The 15,151-nt window shown below is 35.5% G+C and overlaps 1 protein-coding gene across 1 annotated transcript in view; it reads right to left on the bottom strand.

Moving 5' to 3' along the window:
* The window catches only part of CSMD1 (CUB and Sushi multiple domains 1), a 1,074,877-nt gene that overhangs the window by 63,135 nt on the left and 996,591 nt on the right, over positions 1-15,151 (bottom strand). Inside the window, exons 50-51 of the mRNA XM_066547292.1 lie at positions 10,241-10,426; positions 313-507 (exon numbers count right to left, since the gene is read on the bottom strand). Coding sequence (XP_066403389.1) covers positions 313-507; positions 10,241-10,426 — 381 coding nt within the window. The remainder of the gene's footprint in view (positions 1-312; positions 508-10,240; positions 10,427-15,151) is intronic.

Genomic DNA, 15,151 nt, shown 5'->3' on the forward strand with positions numbered 1-15,151 from the left:
ATCTTCTAACTCTACTCTGGGTTCTTTTAAAGTAATACCACTTTCTAGTACTTTCTACATACTTATGCACCACGTAGTAGAATAAATACAAATTGATTTCTTGATGGTACATCATTGACTCTTGTATGAAACATATTGTACTTAACACCTAAGGAGCTGGAAAAAATTAATTTCAAGTTAATGAAAATTTCACACTTTCTTACTTGAAATGTGAGACCAAAATATTAAACTACTTTATAAATAGTTTATTTATAAAAGAAAATATATGTATTAAAAAGCATAGGATATTCTGTAAACAAGTATTTTCCTTACCCTTACAAGCTGGCCTTTCATTGCCTATGCTCCAGGTTCCATTAGCCCTGCACTGTATGACTCTTTGACCCAATAAATAATACCCAGGACTGCAGCTAAGCATGACTTGAGCTCCATACTCATCCAGTGACCCAGAAATCAGTCTCCAGACAACATGTTCTGACAGAAGAGTCTCTATGCTGGGGCAGGTTACAGCTGTGAAGAAAGAAAAGGTACATTTTAGCATTTTGCCCCTATATTTCTTTATAGGTGAATGTCTCGCCTTACAGGCAGATGTTTCACAATCTAAGACTTAGAATACCATAGTCATCTTGGAAAAACAAGTTCTAAGAAAAATAATTCTTATACAACAAATAATATAAATTGAACTGGAGTTTGTAGTGTATTTTCATTTAGTGGCTGTAGTGGAATAATGATATACAGTTATACTCTCTAATGAGTTTTATTCAAAGATTTCAGAGACAAAATACATCACAGACTGTGGTGGATGTAAAAGGGAAAGCAAATATTGTTATGTAATGTTTGCAAAGCTTGAAGTTCTTAAGACACATTGCAATAAAAGCTGCTAGCATACATTGAAATGCTAATTATTTTAAAACCATATATTGTGGGTATACAGGAAAATTATTTAATTCCAGTTTAGAACATGTTTAAAAATTATTATATTCTGGAAGATTTTTAGAATTATTTCACTTCTGTTGTTTTTTATATTTTCTAAGAGAATGCAGTTACTGACTACAGACAAGTATAGTTTATGTTTTGTTTTCAGTTTCAATTTGATGCTCTGCAATTTAAGTCCACAGAATTCTTAAAATATTTATGATATTGACATGAATTCTATCTTAATTTACCTATGACTAGACTAGCATTATGAAAATATTTATGACTATTTAAAATAGTTATATTTTTTTATCTTCTACCATGTCATTCAGAATTTCCCTGCTATAGAAAAAGTCTGGATGAATTATTGACTGTTTATGTCACTAAGTGAGATTTACTAAGTGAATACATTAGAAAAAACTATTAGCCCAGAAAACAGTTGAGAAAAGCTATACTTTCCAAAGAAAATTAACCAACCAACAAGAAGAAGAGGTAAAAGAAATTTAGTTTCTTCATATGTTGCTCAGTGGAAGACAAAAACCTTAGAAGGAAGTGTGTAAAAATCCCAAATGAAGAAATAAAGAGCATGGTTCTCATTTATGCTACAATTAATTCGTACCATGCCACCAGGAAAAAGACTAACAAGCTGGCAAAATAAATACATAAATAAATACATTTTCTACATTTTCTATAGACTTCACATTGAGAGGTATAAAGAGGTTTTATTACAACTATGAATATGTGATGGAAGAGACTAGTTAATGCAATCACTGAACTAAAGGGAAAGTGATAGAATCAAAATTCCTGTAAAAATGTAGATGGTAATGCTAAAATTATACATCTAGCTTCTCCAATAGTTATCTTAGCCATGGCAAATTTTGGCATATAGGAAAATCAGAACTGAACACAGCATATCTATGAAGATGTGTAAGTATTTATAAAGGAGAAATAATTTGAAGAACTTCCAAATGACAGATTATAATGTTATATTGAGCTGAAATTGTAGAATATTTTCTTTGATTGTTTTTTTTAGTATATCTTGGGAAGGACTGCCAGTGTACAATGACTTTGAAACTTAATAGGTCGTCACTTTGGCCTTTAAAACAATATTCTGACTACTGAAGAACGGTATCCCAAGTTAACAGAGGACTTCCTAATTTAATTTACTTTGGTATTAATACTAAACTGCATTTCATAGCTATGGAAAGATTATGAACTATCAACCAAGAAACATTCTTCCATATTTATTAAATAAAATATGCATATTGAAGCACTCTGCTTAACATCTTGTAGTGAAAATCGTATAAGTCTTTCAGAAAACAAAACATATTCTAAATAGGAACTTAATGCCTATCAACTTTGACATTTTTATCACTCCTCCTTCCAAACAATAGTTTTATTGGTTTTTTTAAGCACGAAAGCAAGTTCCTTATTTAGTCCAATAGCAAAAATTTTAGTCTTAACCATAGGACATCTCAAGACAGGCTCAGCTATTTCAGACTATGTAAATGAGCTGCATAGATGTTACCTCTACATACTGAGGTCAGTATGCAATTTATTCTTTCTTTATCTATAGATACACTTAAATTTGCAAGCACACTTCACTAACAGCTATCAGATTCTAATGCATAAATGTATAATTTCTAATTCAAGATGTTCCTCAATACTGAGTATATTTCTAGGCTGTGTTGATGTAATCAACAAAACCTGCGGCTTGAAAGAAATTTAATTTTACAGGGACTGATTTTGATTTATTAAATTCCTTATCCTTCAAGAAACAAAAAAGTGACTATTAACAGGTGCTTGATTTTGTGAACATGGTTTGTGAATGAGTGCATCAACTTGCCTCTTATGGTCAGTTTCCTGGAAATTATGGTCTGGGCACTATTTAAATTCTCATTTACATACATGAAACTCTGTAAGGAATTACCTCAACTTCTTGCAGATGTGAAGATGATCTCTAACCTCTCCAGGCATTTTTATAATAATTTTTATGAATAATATTTATTTACATAAATAGGTCAGAAAACATAATTACAATTTGAAATCATGATTATCTATTTTAATGACATGACAATCTCCATATATTGATAATTCTAAATAGACTCTAAACGGGGAATTCATATCGACAAATAATTACCATAAAAAAGAGTTGTTATAAAGCCCAAATAGGCAGATTTTTCAGGTCAACACATGGCTTTGAGGCTTTGTAAGTGGAAAAAATTTGGGGTTTGTGACCATGGGATGATCTACCTAACACCTGGTCTACTGACACCTGATAGAATGCACTTCTCTCAAAGGGGAAAAGGAGCTCCCATACAGGAGCCAGTGGGGCTCACTGACAGAGCTTTAAAGTAGTTTGGAAGGCGGAAAGGGAAAATACCAGGCTTGGCAGTGATGAGTGATTGTATGGTGTGCCAAAATTTGAGGAAACAAGCACTAATCCCTTAATCTGCTTCACGAGGTGCTGGCTACAAAGTACCAGACTTAAATGCTTCTACACGCGCACACAGCATTAAGTAAAACAAAAAGAGCTTGAAGCTTTGCCCCAGTCCCAGTCTGATATCATTGGCAGAAGTTAAAGCTGGTGGGACGAGTCCTGTGACTGGAGTGCTCTCTTGGATGGTTGCAGGCTCTTTAGGAGGGATAAGGCAGGGCAGAAGAGAAAACAGGTGGAGAGAGGGTGGCACTGATGTAAGAGAAGGGATAGAATATATGGAGTTCTTGGAGTTCTCTGTTGGCAATGGCTCAGTTGAGAGTTTCTGGATAAGAATCAAGGGACAAACCAATCACGTGAATGTCATTGTGGGAGCCTACTGTAGACCTACAGCTAGGAAGATAATGCCAACAAATTATATTTTGAGCAACTAAGGGAAAATTCCAAATCAACTGCTCTTGTCCTTATGGGGGACTTCAACTTGTCAGAAATTATCTGGGAGAACCACACAGCTGCTACAACCCAGTGCAGAAGATTCCTATAAATCCTGCAGGACAACTTTATAGAACAGATCCTAAGGGAGCTGGCTCAGAAAGATGCCCTCCTTGATCTACTGCTTGTCAACAGGGAGGATCTTGTAAGTGAAGTGGAGGTTGGTGGCTACCTTGGCCAACTGTAAAGCTGCTGAGTTAAAAATTTCTATTGACAAGAGAAAAAGCGCCAGTAAAACCTCAACTCTGGAATGAGGAGAGCAGACTTCAAACTTCTCAGGGAACTAGTAAGTAAAATCCCCATGGAAAATATTTTTGCAGGTGTTGGGATCCATCTGGTAATTTTTTAAGCATTGCCTCCCGAAGGGCACAGGAATGCTGAAAGTCAAGCAGGGGAGCCAAAAGGCTGGCTTGGCTGAACAGGGATCTCCTTTTGGAAAAAAGGCATAAAAGGAAGGTGTATGCCCTGTGGAAGCAAGGTAAGGTGTCATAGAAGAATACAGAGGTGCTGTTTGCCACTGTAGGGAGAAAATTCATCCAGTCAAAACTCAACTGGAGTTGAACCTGGCCAAAAATATGGTGGACAATAAAATCAGTTCTTTCAAATATATTAATGGTAAAAGTCAATGTAGAAACAACATTGGGCCATTGCAAGATGAGGACAGTCACCTCACAAACAGGGACATGGACAAGGCAGATGTGTTTCATGCTTTCTTTGTCTCTGCTTCGACACGGATGATGCACCAAGGGTGTCTCAGTGCTCTGAACTGGAGGACCATGACTACGAGAATGATAAAGTTCCAGTCAACCCTGAAATGATGTATGATCTGATGCTCCAGCTGGATCCCTACAGATAGGATTCATCCAAGAATCCTCAAAGAGCTTGGCTATGTCATTGCAAAAGCTCTCTTGATTTTTGAGCAGTCTTGGGAATCTGGAGAGGTCCCAGCTGACTGGAAGCTGGACAACATCGTCCCAGTTTTCAAGAAAGGCAAGAAGGAGGACCCCGGAAACTACAGGCCCATCATCTCACTTCAGTGAAAAATTTTACTCCTTCACTGCTCTAAATATCAAAAGTGAAAACTAATCTTCATGGAAAAGCTTTTTTGGGAAGTATTAAAAAACATCTGAAGGTTGCTCTTTAAGAGTATCTTGAATATTGTGACTCAGTGCAATTATCTTTTTCAAAGAAAAAAAAGTACAATGTTCATGATGGAAAAATATCTCAATTACAGGAGCTTGCTATTTAGTATTATGTGTTACTTATTGCTATTAGTATTATTTTCAAGGAGCACATGATACTTAATTGCTATTCTTCATCTGGTAGTTAACAACCACGAAAATGGGGAAAGGGCATTTTGGACTTACTATTTGGTGAACTTAATGCAGTAATGTGACCTACATTATTCAAATATAACCTTTTGAATAATTTCAGTATTAGCTTAAAAATAGGAAATACATTAAGGTGAAGTCATGTACTATATCTGAGAAACTAGTGTGCTTTCAATTCACAAGTATTAGTAAAATTAGAAGACAGATTGAAACCTATACATCTCAGAATCTATGAACAAGGATCTAAGAACAAAATAGGATCACTTAAGCAAGCTGATAGTCTTAGTATGCTCATACAAAGGAAAAAAAATAAGCTGTTCATGTTGGTCAATATATTCAAGCAGGAAAGGCTTCAAAACCTCAAAACAGATAAACAAAAGGATCATGTGGTATTCAGCATCAGTCTATCAATCCAGTCAGCTATATCAATCCAATCTGTTTTCAGTCTAATGTATCTGGACTAATTAAAAATTGCTAAATTGATGAACTGTTTTACTACAGTTCATTGAATAAGTACTCCATGTTACATACCAAACACTGACAAAATACTTCAAAATATCCTTACTGACCTTAGGATTTGTTAAAGAAAATGGGTATGATGTTCTGAATGTCTTAGCAAATAAAAACCACCAGCACAATATTTACAATGAATTGATGTAAATCTTTGCTTATCTTAGCAAATTTGGTTTTGCATTTGTACTACAACTAATGTTTTATTCCAGAACTACTTATGATTCTTAGTTTAATAACTAGATATTTTCCAAACATATTGAAAATTATTAAAAAGGCTAATTCATAAACTTACAAATTATCAAATGTATAATTTTTATCAATTTATTTATAGGAAAAAAAAAAGATATCTGAACCATCATTATTACAGCTCAGCATATGACATTTTCAAAAAAAAACATCCACAGCAAAATCTGCAATATTAAGATTACAGAAAAGTGCCATTAGCTGTTCCTTAAAATATTTGATGTTAGATGAATTAGCATAAACCAATCAAGGACCTGACTTAAATATTTTAATAAATGTATTAAAGGAATAGTGAAAAAAAACAATAAAGTTATGCAGTTACAGGGACTATCTCAGCCAACTAAAATGTTAGAAGTAACCAGAAACTCAATATTCTAGGTTATGCATCCACATACTTCTATGAAAAGGAAAGCAGTAAGAGCAAAGGCCAGAGAGACATGGATTTGAATAGTTAACAAATCCATGGATAATGGTGACTCTTGTGAAGTACAATAAGGCCAAGTGCAAGCTCTTACCCATGTGTCAGGGGGGAAACAGTACAGGCTGGACACAGAATAAACTGAGAGGAGCCCTGAGGAGAAGGACTTGGGGTGTTGGTTGATGAGGAGATTGACCCAAGCCAGCAATGTGCACTTGCAGTCCAGAAGGCCAAGCTTATTCTGGGCTGCATTGAATAAGTGTGACCAGTAGGTTGAGAGAAGTGATTTTACCTCTCTATTCTGCTCCTGTGAGACCCCACCTGGAACATTGTGTCCCGCTCCAGGGCTCCCAACAAAAGAAGGATGTGGACCTGTTGGAGTGACTACAGAGAAGGCCAAAAAAGATGATCAATGGGCTGGAGCACCTTGATGATGACAGGCTGAGAGAGTTGGTGTCATTCAGCCTGGAGAAAAGTAGGTTCCTGGGAGACCTTAGAGCAGCCTTCCAGTGCCTAAGGAGGCTACATGAGAGCTAGAGAAAGACTTTTCACAAGAGCATGTAATCATAGGAAAAGGAGAACGGTTTCAAATTTTAAGAGAGTAAGTTTAGATTAGAAATTCTTCACTATGAGGGTGGTGAAGCACTGGAACAGGTTTCCTAGAGAGGCCGGGAATGTCCCATTCCTGGAAGTGTTCAAAGCCAGGTTAGATGAGGCTATAAGCAACCTGGTTTAGTGGAAGGTATTCCTGCTCATGGCAAAGGGGTTAGAACTAGATGATCTTTAATGTTTGTTCCAAACCAAACTATTCTCTGATTCTATGATTCTAAGGAAGAGCAATAGAGAAGTCTCTTCCCTTGATCATGCTCTAGGGATCTCTATGAAGAATAACTGAAGCAAGATATTTGTCATTCAATTAAGCTTTCTTAGTAGATACCTGTTGCTTTGTGTTTTCTGTAATTAAATGCAGTAGCCTAATATCCATGATCCATCTGTGTCTTGCACTATGACCATCACGAATCATATTTTTCACGCTTCAAATCTGATGTAAATGCTTTTAATGAAAAGAAAAGCCTTTCCAACATCTGCCTCAGGCATGATATTATCAGAAGTGCTTTGCAAAACAAACTGCCCTGATTTCAACCTTCATTTAAATAGACATAGGAATAAAAACGGACTTATTTATTTACCATTTATCTTTCTGTGCTGTGTTTGCTTCCCATCAAGTTAAGATGTTTCTGTTTCTGAGGACTAAATACATCTATCCTTACAGCAGAATACTGGAAAAAAACAGGTTGTTATGCAGATTGTCTAAGCTCTCTGCACTTTGCAATAAGAAATCTTGGGTAAAGCATGCCTGCCTCTGAATAGCAATCCATTCTGAAAATATTGATTTTAAATTGTCATGTACATCACTAGCACTTTAATTTAGCACAACTAGATTTAGAAGTAATTGGACTCTTTTTCAAACAAATTTTTAGAAAGGGTAAAGAGAAGACAAGGAAGTGAAGAAAGTGTTATATATTTTGTTAGTTTATTATAAATATTAAACAAAAATTTTAATGTTGACAGTTGTGCTAAATGTTAGTAATTAAGCTTTATTTTAAAGGGAAGTCATTGTCTGGTTAAGTTTGAACATTTCAATAATGTGAGCTTTTTTTTTCACTGCAGATATAGTGCTATGAATTTAGTATATCTTATCCCCAGAAAGTTTATCTGGCCACTTCCCTCAAAAAAAAATCATTCAAGTTATGTGCTTTGTACATTGTCAATTTTTTTCTGAGAATGAAGCTCACTTCAATTCACTGGAGCACTGCCTTCCCTCAGTATATAGCTTGGAATTCACATCATGGCTGTGAGATCACAGCTGGTTTTGAATAATCCTCTTTATGTACTCTGTGAAATTGCTGTGTACAGTTTTAGGCACTGCCCTTCAAGAAAGGTGAAGATCAATTGGAGATTGTCCAGAGGACAATAATGAGAGTCGCTGGTCCTAAAAGTCAGAAGGAAGAGTGAGAATGAACCACAATAAGATAGTTATCTGCAGAAAAGGTGACTGAGTGCACTGGATTCAGGAGTCGAGGTGTTGGCAGGGGTGAGCAAGCAGCTCCAAAGGACCCACAGCAGAGCACGGCTGAGCTCTGCAGCCATGATGTAGCACTTCTGGGAAACTGTGTTTAGGAAAGAGCAAAACTCTGCACAGGCAGAGAAGGCAGAAACAAAAAGAGTGAGAAACAGCAGAGGGAACACTAAGGTCACATAAGAGGGATGTGCTCCAGACAAAAACACCAGAGCTGCCCAATGGAGAGGACCATGCCAGAGCAGATTTCCACACTGCAGCCCACACTGGAGCAGATGGATGTTATTTCTTGGAGAATCTGCAGCTGATGGAGGAGCCACACCAGAACAAGTTTTTCTTAAGGTTCAATAGCTCATGAAGAAGACACATGCTTGAGCAGAGGAAAAGTGCAAGGAGGAAGGAGAAGCAGAGAGCGCTTTTAATAAGCTGACCACAACTCCCATTCCTTATCCCCTAGCACTGGCTGGAGTAAGGAAAAGAGCCAACAGAATGAAGGTGACCCTGGGAACAGAGGGAGGAGAGCGTTGTTTTGATATTTTGCAACCTCTTTTTTCCAAAGCTTATTTAACCTTATTTTAACTGGCAATATATTAAATTAACTTTTTTCCAAGCTGAGTCCTCTCTCTGTCCTTATCTTGACCCATGAGAGTTTTCATCCCGTTTTTTCCTATCTGGTTGAAAAGAGAAAGGGAGTGAACAGCTGGGTGAGGTATGACTGCTCACCAAGGATAACCCACTACACTGAAAAATAACAGTTTTTTTCAAACACATTAAGAAGAATAAGTACAAAGTAACTTCTATTTGTCTGCTGTGGATTCAAAATGAAACAAGGGCTTTATACTATAGAAAACCAGCTTCAGATTATATAAATACCAGAAAAGCTGCAAGGGGGAAAGTAAATTACAGAAAGAGAGTATTCAGGAGGGTGTTCAAGATTAGGTTAAATGCCCATCTGTCAAGGATGCCTAGAAATTCTCTCAAACTAACTTTCAAAACTATTTTCTAACAATTGTTTGCTATTAGTTGATTCAAATAAATGAAAACCCTTTCATAATCATGTATAACTTCACAATTCTTGCCTCATTTTACTATTTCTTTAAAAATGAGTTGAATTTTACTTGTTTGAAAAATTAAAGTGTTTATCAAATTCAGAATCTGGAAGACACATACATATACTGTTGATTACGTCAAGATTCTAAATTAACTCTCAAAATTTTTACACATAGTATTATAGCAATTATTAACTTTGAGATCATGTCCTAATCAGTATTTTAAGTCATGTTGAAGTCAGTCTCAGTTAATTATTGCTTTGATGTAGGACAGAGAGAAGTGGCTGCCCAATGCAAATGAGAGGCTAAGCCATATAGTGGACAAGTCTGCACTACATTGGCTTGTTCCTGACAGGAGGCAGAAATGAAGACTGAAGAAGTCTTATCAAGCTTAATTATCTATCTACACTAATATTTTAAGAAATAAATTTTGATTTTATTAATTTAGAAGCTATATTAGAAAAACAAATTATAATTGCGATAGTAACTCATCATTGTGAAGGGCATATTATTCATAATAAGAAAATATACATGAAATATCATTATCTAAAAATTTAATTTCAGATGTTTTGAATAAGATAAAACAAAGATTTTTTAAATTAAACAAATTTATAGGCCTCTTCTACTTTACTACATACTAAATGATGATGCATTCCTGAATGGCCATTTCAGGGCATATGTATATGTAAAAACTAAACATCAGCAGTAAAGAATTTCCTGAGAAAATTCTGGGGAAATATTCTTTAGAAATACATGCCCACTTACATTTGCAAACAGGCGGCCTCCCTTTGTTGCTCCATAATCCATCTTCTTGACACACTGCTGTTGCTTGCTGACTAGATTCTAGCTTGAAGCCCTCGTTACATTCATATATCAATCTACTGCCCAAAGTGAATTCATTACCTATAACTGAACCATTCCCAGGGGCCTCAGGAATGCCGCAAGATACAGCTGAAAAGAAAGAAAAGAAAAATATGAAGAATTGGAATTTTATCATATATATCTTTAAAATACTGTCCCACCACTGAAATAAGAAACATAGATTAGTAATATTGACATTTCTCATTTATAAAAATTGAAATTAATTTTGCATTATATTTGCAACATCCTGGTAAATGTAATGGCATTTAAAACATTGATAAAAACTTAGACGTGCACCTAATATAGACAAACATTTTATAAATAATTATTTAGTTCAATATAATCACTGCAGAGAGAAAAATTGGAGTTAAATTCAGAAGGAGGAAAAAAAATTAAAATAATTCAGTAAATAATTTCCTTCATGATGTAGATTGATAAGCCTAGATACACATAATATTTACAATTCTGAAATAAATTAGTCAAATATGTAAATAAAGTTTAAAATATCTGAATAATGTCCTTAAGTGGAACACTTCCCTGTCTAGTAATACATGTTTCTCCATCAGTGGGCAGGGGCTGAGCCTCCAGCCAGTGGAGAGAGTAGTACTGGGACAGAAAAGGCAGAGAAGCAATAAGGAAGGGGTTATGGAAGTTCACTTTTAGCTGCTCTGAATCATGTAAGAGGAAGTGGAGAAGGCGAAGGATAAAAGCAAGTTCTGCAGCTTCTGGGAGCATGTCTTTATATTAGAAGTCATTTTCCACAAGGTGATCACAGCAGGAGTGGTAGTTTTTAAGTTCTCTGGTGTATTCAACACAGTCATCATTGGTGTATCTGGTTAAATGCTTTCTATTCCCTAAAGATCAGCTGAATCCTTTACCTACAACTAGAAACGACTTTGATCTTGTGTCAGGCAAGCAATACTTGCAAAAAGTTTGTCTGCATGTTGAATTGATGGAAAGTTAAACTCACGCTCTACTTTAGTACATCACAAAAATACCAATGCATTTCAAGTTGTGGTTACTGTGAAGGATTTCAGTGTGCCCAATGTCTTAAACTATGCCTCCACTCATCCTAACATGCCTTACAGTCCTCTTCTGACTTGTGACAATGTGTCTGAATGTTTTTGATTAAGATTTGACTTCTTGTCAGTGTTTTCAGGTCTCCTTTCTCATATCAAAAAGTAATCTCTGTGTTAAATCTGCATAAATTTAATTGTATAAAACCAAAAACTCAAAACTATGATTCTATCCACCCATCCTATGTATGTGCCTATCTGTATATACAGGTGAAACTAATTTTATTTCCCTCTAAATACTCCAAACATGAAATAACTTCAAATACCTTAGTGAAGCAAGAAGCCTTTATTATGCCATTTGAAAACAAAACAAACCCCCAAAAAACCAATCCAGGTCTGTTTAGTTCATGTTAGAGCTAATAGTTCTGTCAGCATTTGTTCTTCACCTTTAGGAGTACCCTTTCTAGAGACACACTGAAAAGTTCAAGACTGAGTAGCTCTTATGTGCAAGTTATTTTAAGGAATAAAAGATGTACAATGCCTGCTCACACACAGGTGGGCCTCTCAGTTATGTCAGATCTGATGCAATGTCCAGTATGCTAAAGCACCTCTAAATCTATGCTTACCTGTCACACTTCAGCACTTTAACCCTCAGACTGTACCTCAGCCCTTACAGTGTCCCTTCTTTCCTCAGTTGTTTCTAAATCTTGTACTGCTACATTGTCAGGCTTTTCTCACTGCTGCTTTAGCTACTTATCATAAAAGCAGTTTGGGCATTCTGGCATTGCTCCAGTCTTATCTGTTTATTTTTTGTATGCTTGTCTCCCAAAGCCTGGGATTGGAATGAACTATTCCTGTTGCTAGAAGTTTATCAAGGTTGCTAAAGGCTTTTAGAGCAGCAGTGTTAAAACAAAGAGTATCAGCAAAGAGAGTTTCATTAAATAGAGAGTACTTTGAAATTTAAAGTAAAGCTGAACCAAACTGACTAAAATGGCATATTTTCTTTGGGGAGTGGAAACAATGACGCTACTACGCCACAACCAAGTATTTTGAAGCTCACAGCTTCATGATTGTTAAAGAATTAAGAATGGTCTGAGAAAATCTTCTGACTTGAGGAATTGTCAGCATGTTTCTTATGTCAGTGATTAGATGAGACTGACAGGTTCCAGCTGCGAGATGTGCATTCAGAGTGTTAAAAATATGTCAGCCTTAATTGTATCTATTATCTTGCACAGCAGAAAAATATACTTATTCCAATGCAAGGGGAAAAGGCTTTTATCTAGAAACTGAGATGTAGTTATAGTTGCTCTTTCACGTTCCACATCATACTTGACTTTATTTCTTATTAAAACCAGTAAATTTAAGGTGTATGGCAATCCTTTAAAGTATCTATACACCTGCATTACACCAGCAAGATACTTACATATAATTTATCTTCAAAGTATGCAATTTCATTACATATAGAAATAAAGCTGGAGAGTGCATTAAAGGCAGACATTGAGTTTATTTTCATACACTGGAAAATCCCTAAAGTTAATCCACAAGCATTCATCATTCAGTGACCTGTTTCTGGCATTGAACAGAATAGTGGTGGAAAAGGCATTTAAATACCAATAAGTTAGAGACAGAGAAGTCTCTAAAAGCAGGATTCAAAACAAAAACACATTCAGTGGCTTATGCGTATGATAGCCAGTTGGAAACATTAGAGAGAGCATTGACAATTCTCTGACTTGGATACATACAGAAATAAAAAAAGGAAATGAAAGTGGGGTTGGGGTTATAAAAAAATCTGTTATGAGGGGTTATCTAGTCTATTCTCCTATCAGAAGTCAAAATTATACTTGACCAATTTTGATCTAATTTGTTTTTGAAAGATCTCCAGTGATGAAAATTTCACACTCTCAACAGGCAATCTCTTCCACTATATCACTATCTCCTCTGAGAAAATAATAAAAAAAAGAAAAACCCTAACTTGGGATCCTGTTAAAGTAAGGTTAGCTGTAATTCCTCTGTCAAGAAAAACCAATTATTTCATTCATTTTGGAACTAATTTTAACTTATTAAAACATTTATTTTAAAACTACCTGGTTTCTCCTTAAATTTCTGGGATTTTTTAGTCTAGAGTAATACAATTATTGTTTTATATTGTGAAGTATGGTCACTGGTTTATAAGAGATTGCTGGAATTTGGTATTTTTAATTTGTTACTTACCTCACATTTTTAACACTGTATGCAAAAAGGGACATTTTTGCATAGAAATATTTACCAAAAAGGTAAAAGGCCCAAGCTTAATTCCATGTCCAATAACACAGAACACCTAATTTTATGAGGAAGTAGTTTGGTGGCTTCAGAGTCATAGGTCTTGTGCAAAATGTAAACAGGCCCATTCTCCCAGGGCAGACACAGAACACAGTCATGGTCTTGGAATAATCTTTGTTCAGTAGAGCAAAAAGTTCAAAGTTCTCTAGCTCCACAGTGTACATCTATAGACTTCAAGAACAGAGGTAAGCATAACCACAGTACCTGGAATCAGCATTTTAAGCAGGAACTGTTGGCATCAGCTAAACTTGTATCATGCTTCTGTCATAAAGAGAGCCTTTCCAAGTACTTACAATTCAGATAAGAACTTTCTTAAAGTAGGTACCTCCAGTTTTCTTTTATAAACCTACTAGGAAGTAACTCAAATAGTGAAGAGCAGCCAAGGGTTTTTCAAGACTCTTTAAAATTATTTTTAGCTCTTTTAAGAATGAGTGGGAGAAATGAGGCAGAACAAAGTCAAAAGCTGAGTCCTGTATAGGAAGAACAGGTGTGGTAAAGAGGGGCATTTGCTCATGCCTGCCAGAGACTCTGTTGCACTCTGACTCCAGACATGTTTCAGCCTCCAGACTCTGGCAACCCAGCACTGCTGAGCCATATTGACCCTGACAACTTGCTTTCACTTTTTCGTTCCAAACGCTCTTCTTGCCCAGCTTCTCTTATATTTTCTCTTGTCTTTTCTTCATCTCCAGCCTCAGACCTCTCTTCCTACTCTCCTCCAGCATGGCAATCCATACATGAGGTAATCAGTGGCTCACAAATGTTGTTGCCATTATCATTTCTGGGGCCTTACTATTTCCTCTTAGCAGCCACTTACTGTTATATAAGAATTGCTATTTTCTCTCCATATCTCTTTTGAATGTAGCATGACTCATGTTTCTCTTTTCACTTCACAAATGAAATAAAAGCAATAACAGTAAGTTATAATTTCCTAGATAGGAGTCAAGTTTTTTATACAGCATTCAGGACATTATTACAACATCTGCATTTGAGAAGATGAATTGAAAATATCTTCTGACCCCATCAGATTAACTCATATTAGATGGTTTCATATTCAAATTAGATTTTGTTTAATATATCTGCAAAAAAATAATTACCCTTTTTGATAATATGATCAAACTTGATTTCAAAAATTAATTCTGGCAACTTCAAGTTATTAATTACAAATGTAACCCTGCAGGACTAGTTTTACAGAAATTTCTGAACTAATCAAAGGGTTTTTGATTTAGAAAGATCCTATAATGAAATCCATAAGCAGGACCAAATGTGTAATTTTAATTAATTTTTAAAGAGAATGTATTTTGATAACAGGTACTAAATAAATTTTGAAATATGCTCTCCGTTTCAGAGTTTTTTGAAAAACATATGCCTCATTCAGACATACAAGTTGGAATAATTGTGCCAGAGTTGTGAAGTTATATATTAAAATGAGGAATCTTACATTTATAAGAAATTTATAGTAAAGATTAAACAAACTATCTTG

Source organism: Molothrus aeneus, chromosome 3 (assembly GCF_037042795.1).
Source record: "Molothrus aeneus isolate 106 chromosome 3, BPBGC_Maene_1.0, whole genome shotgun sequence".
Taxonomy (NCBI): Eukaryota; Metazoa; Chordata; class Aves; order Passeriformes; family Icteridae; genus Molothrus; species Molothrus aeneus.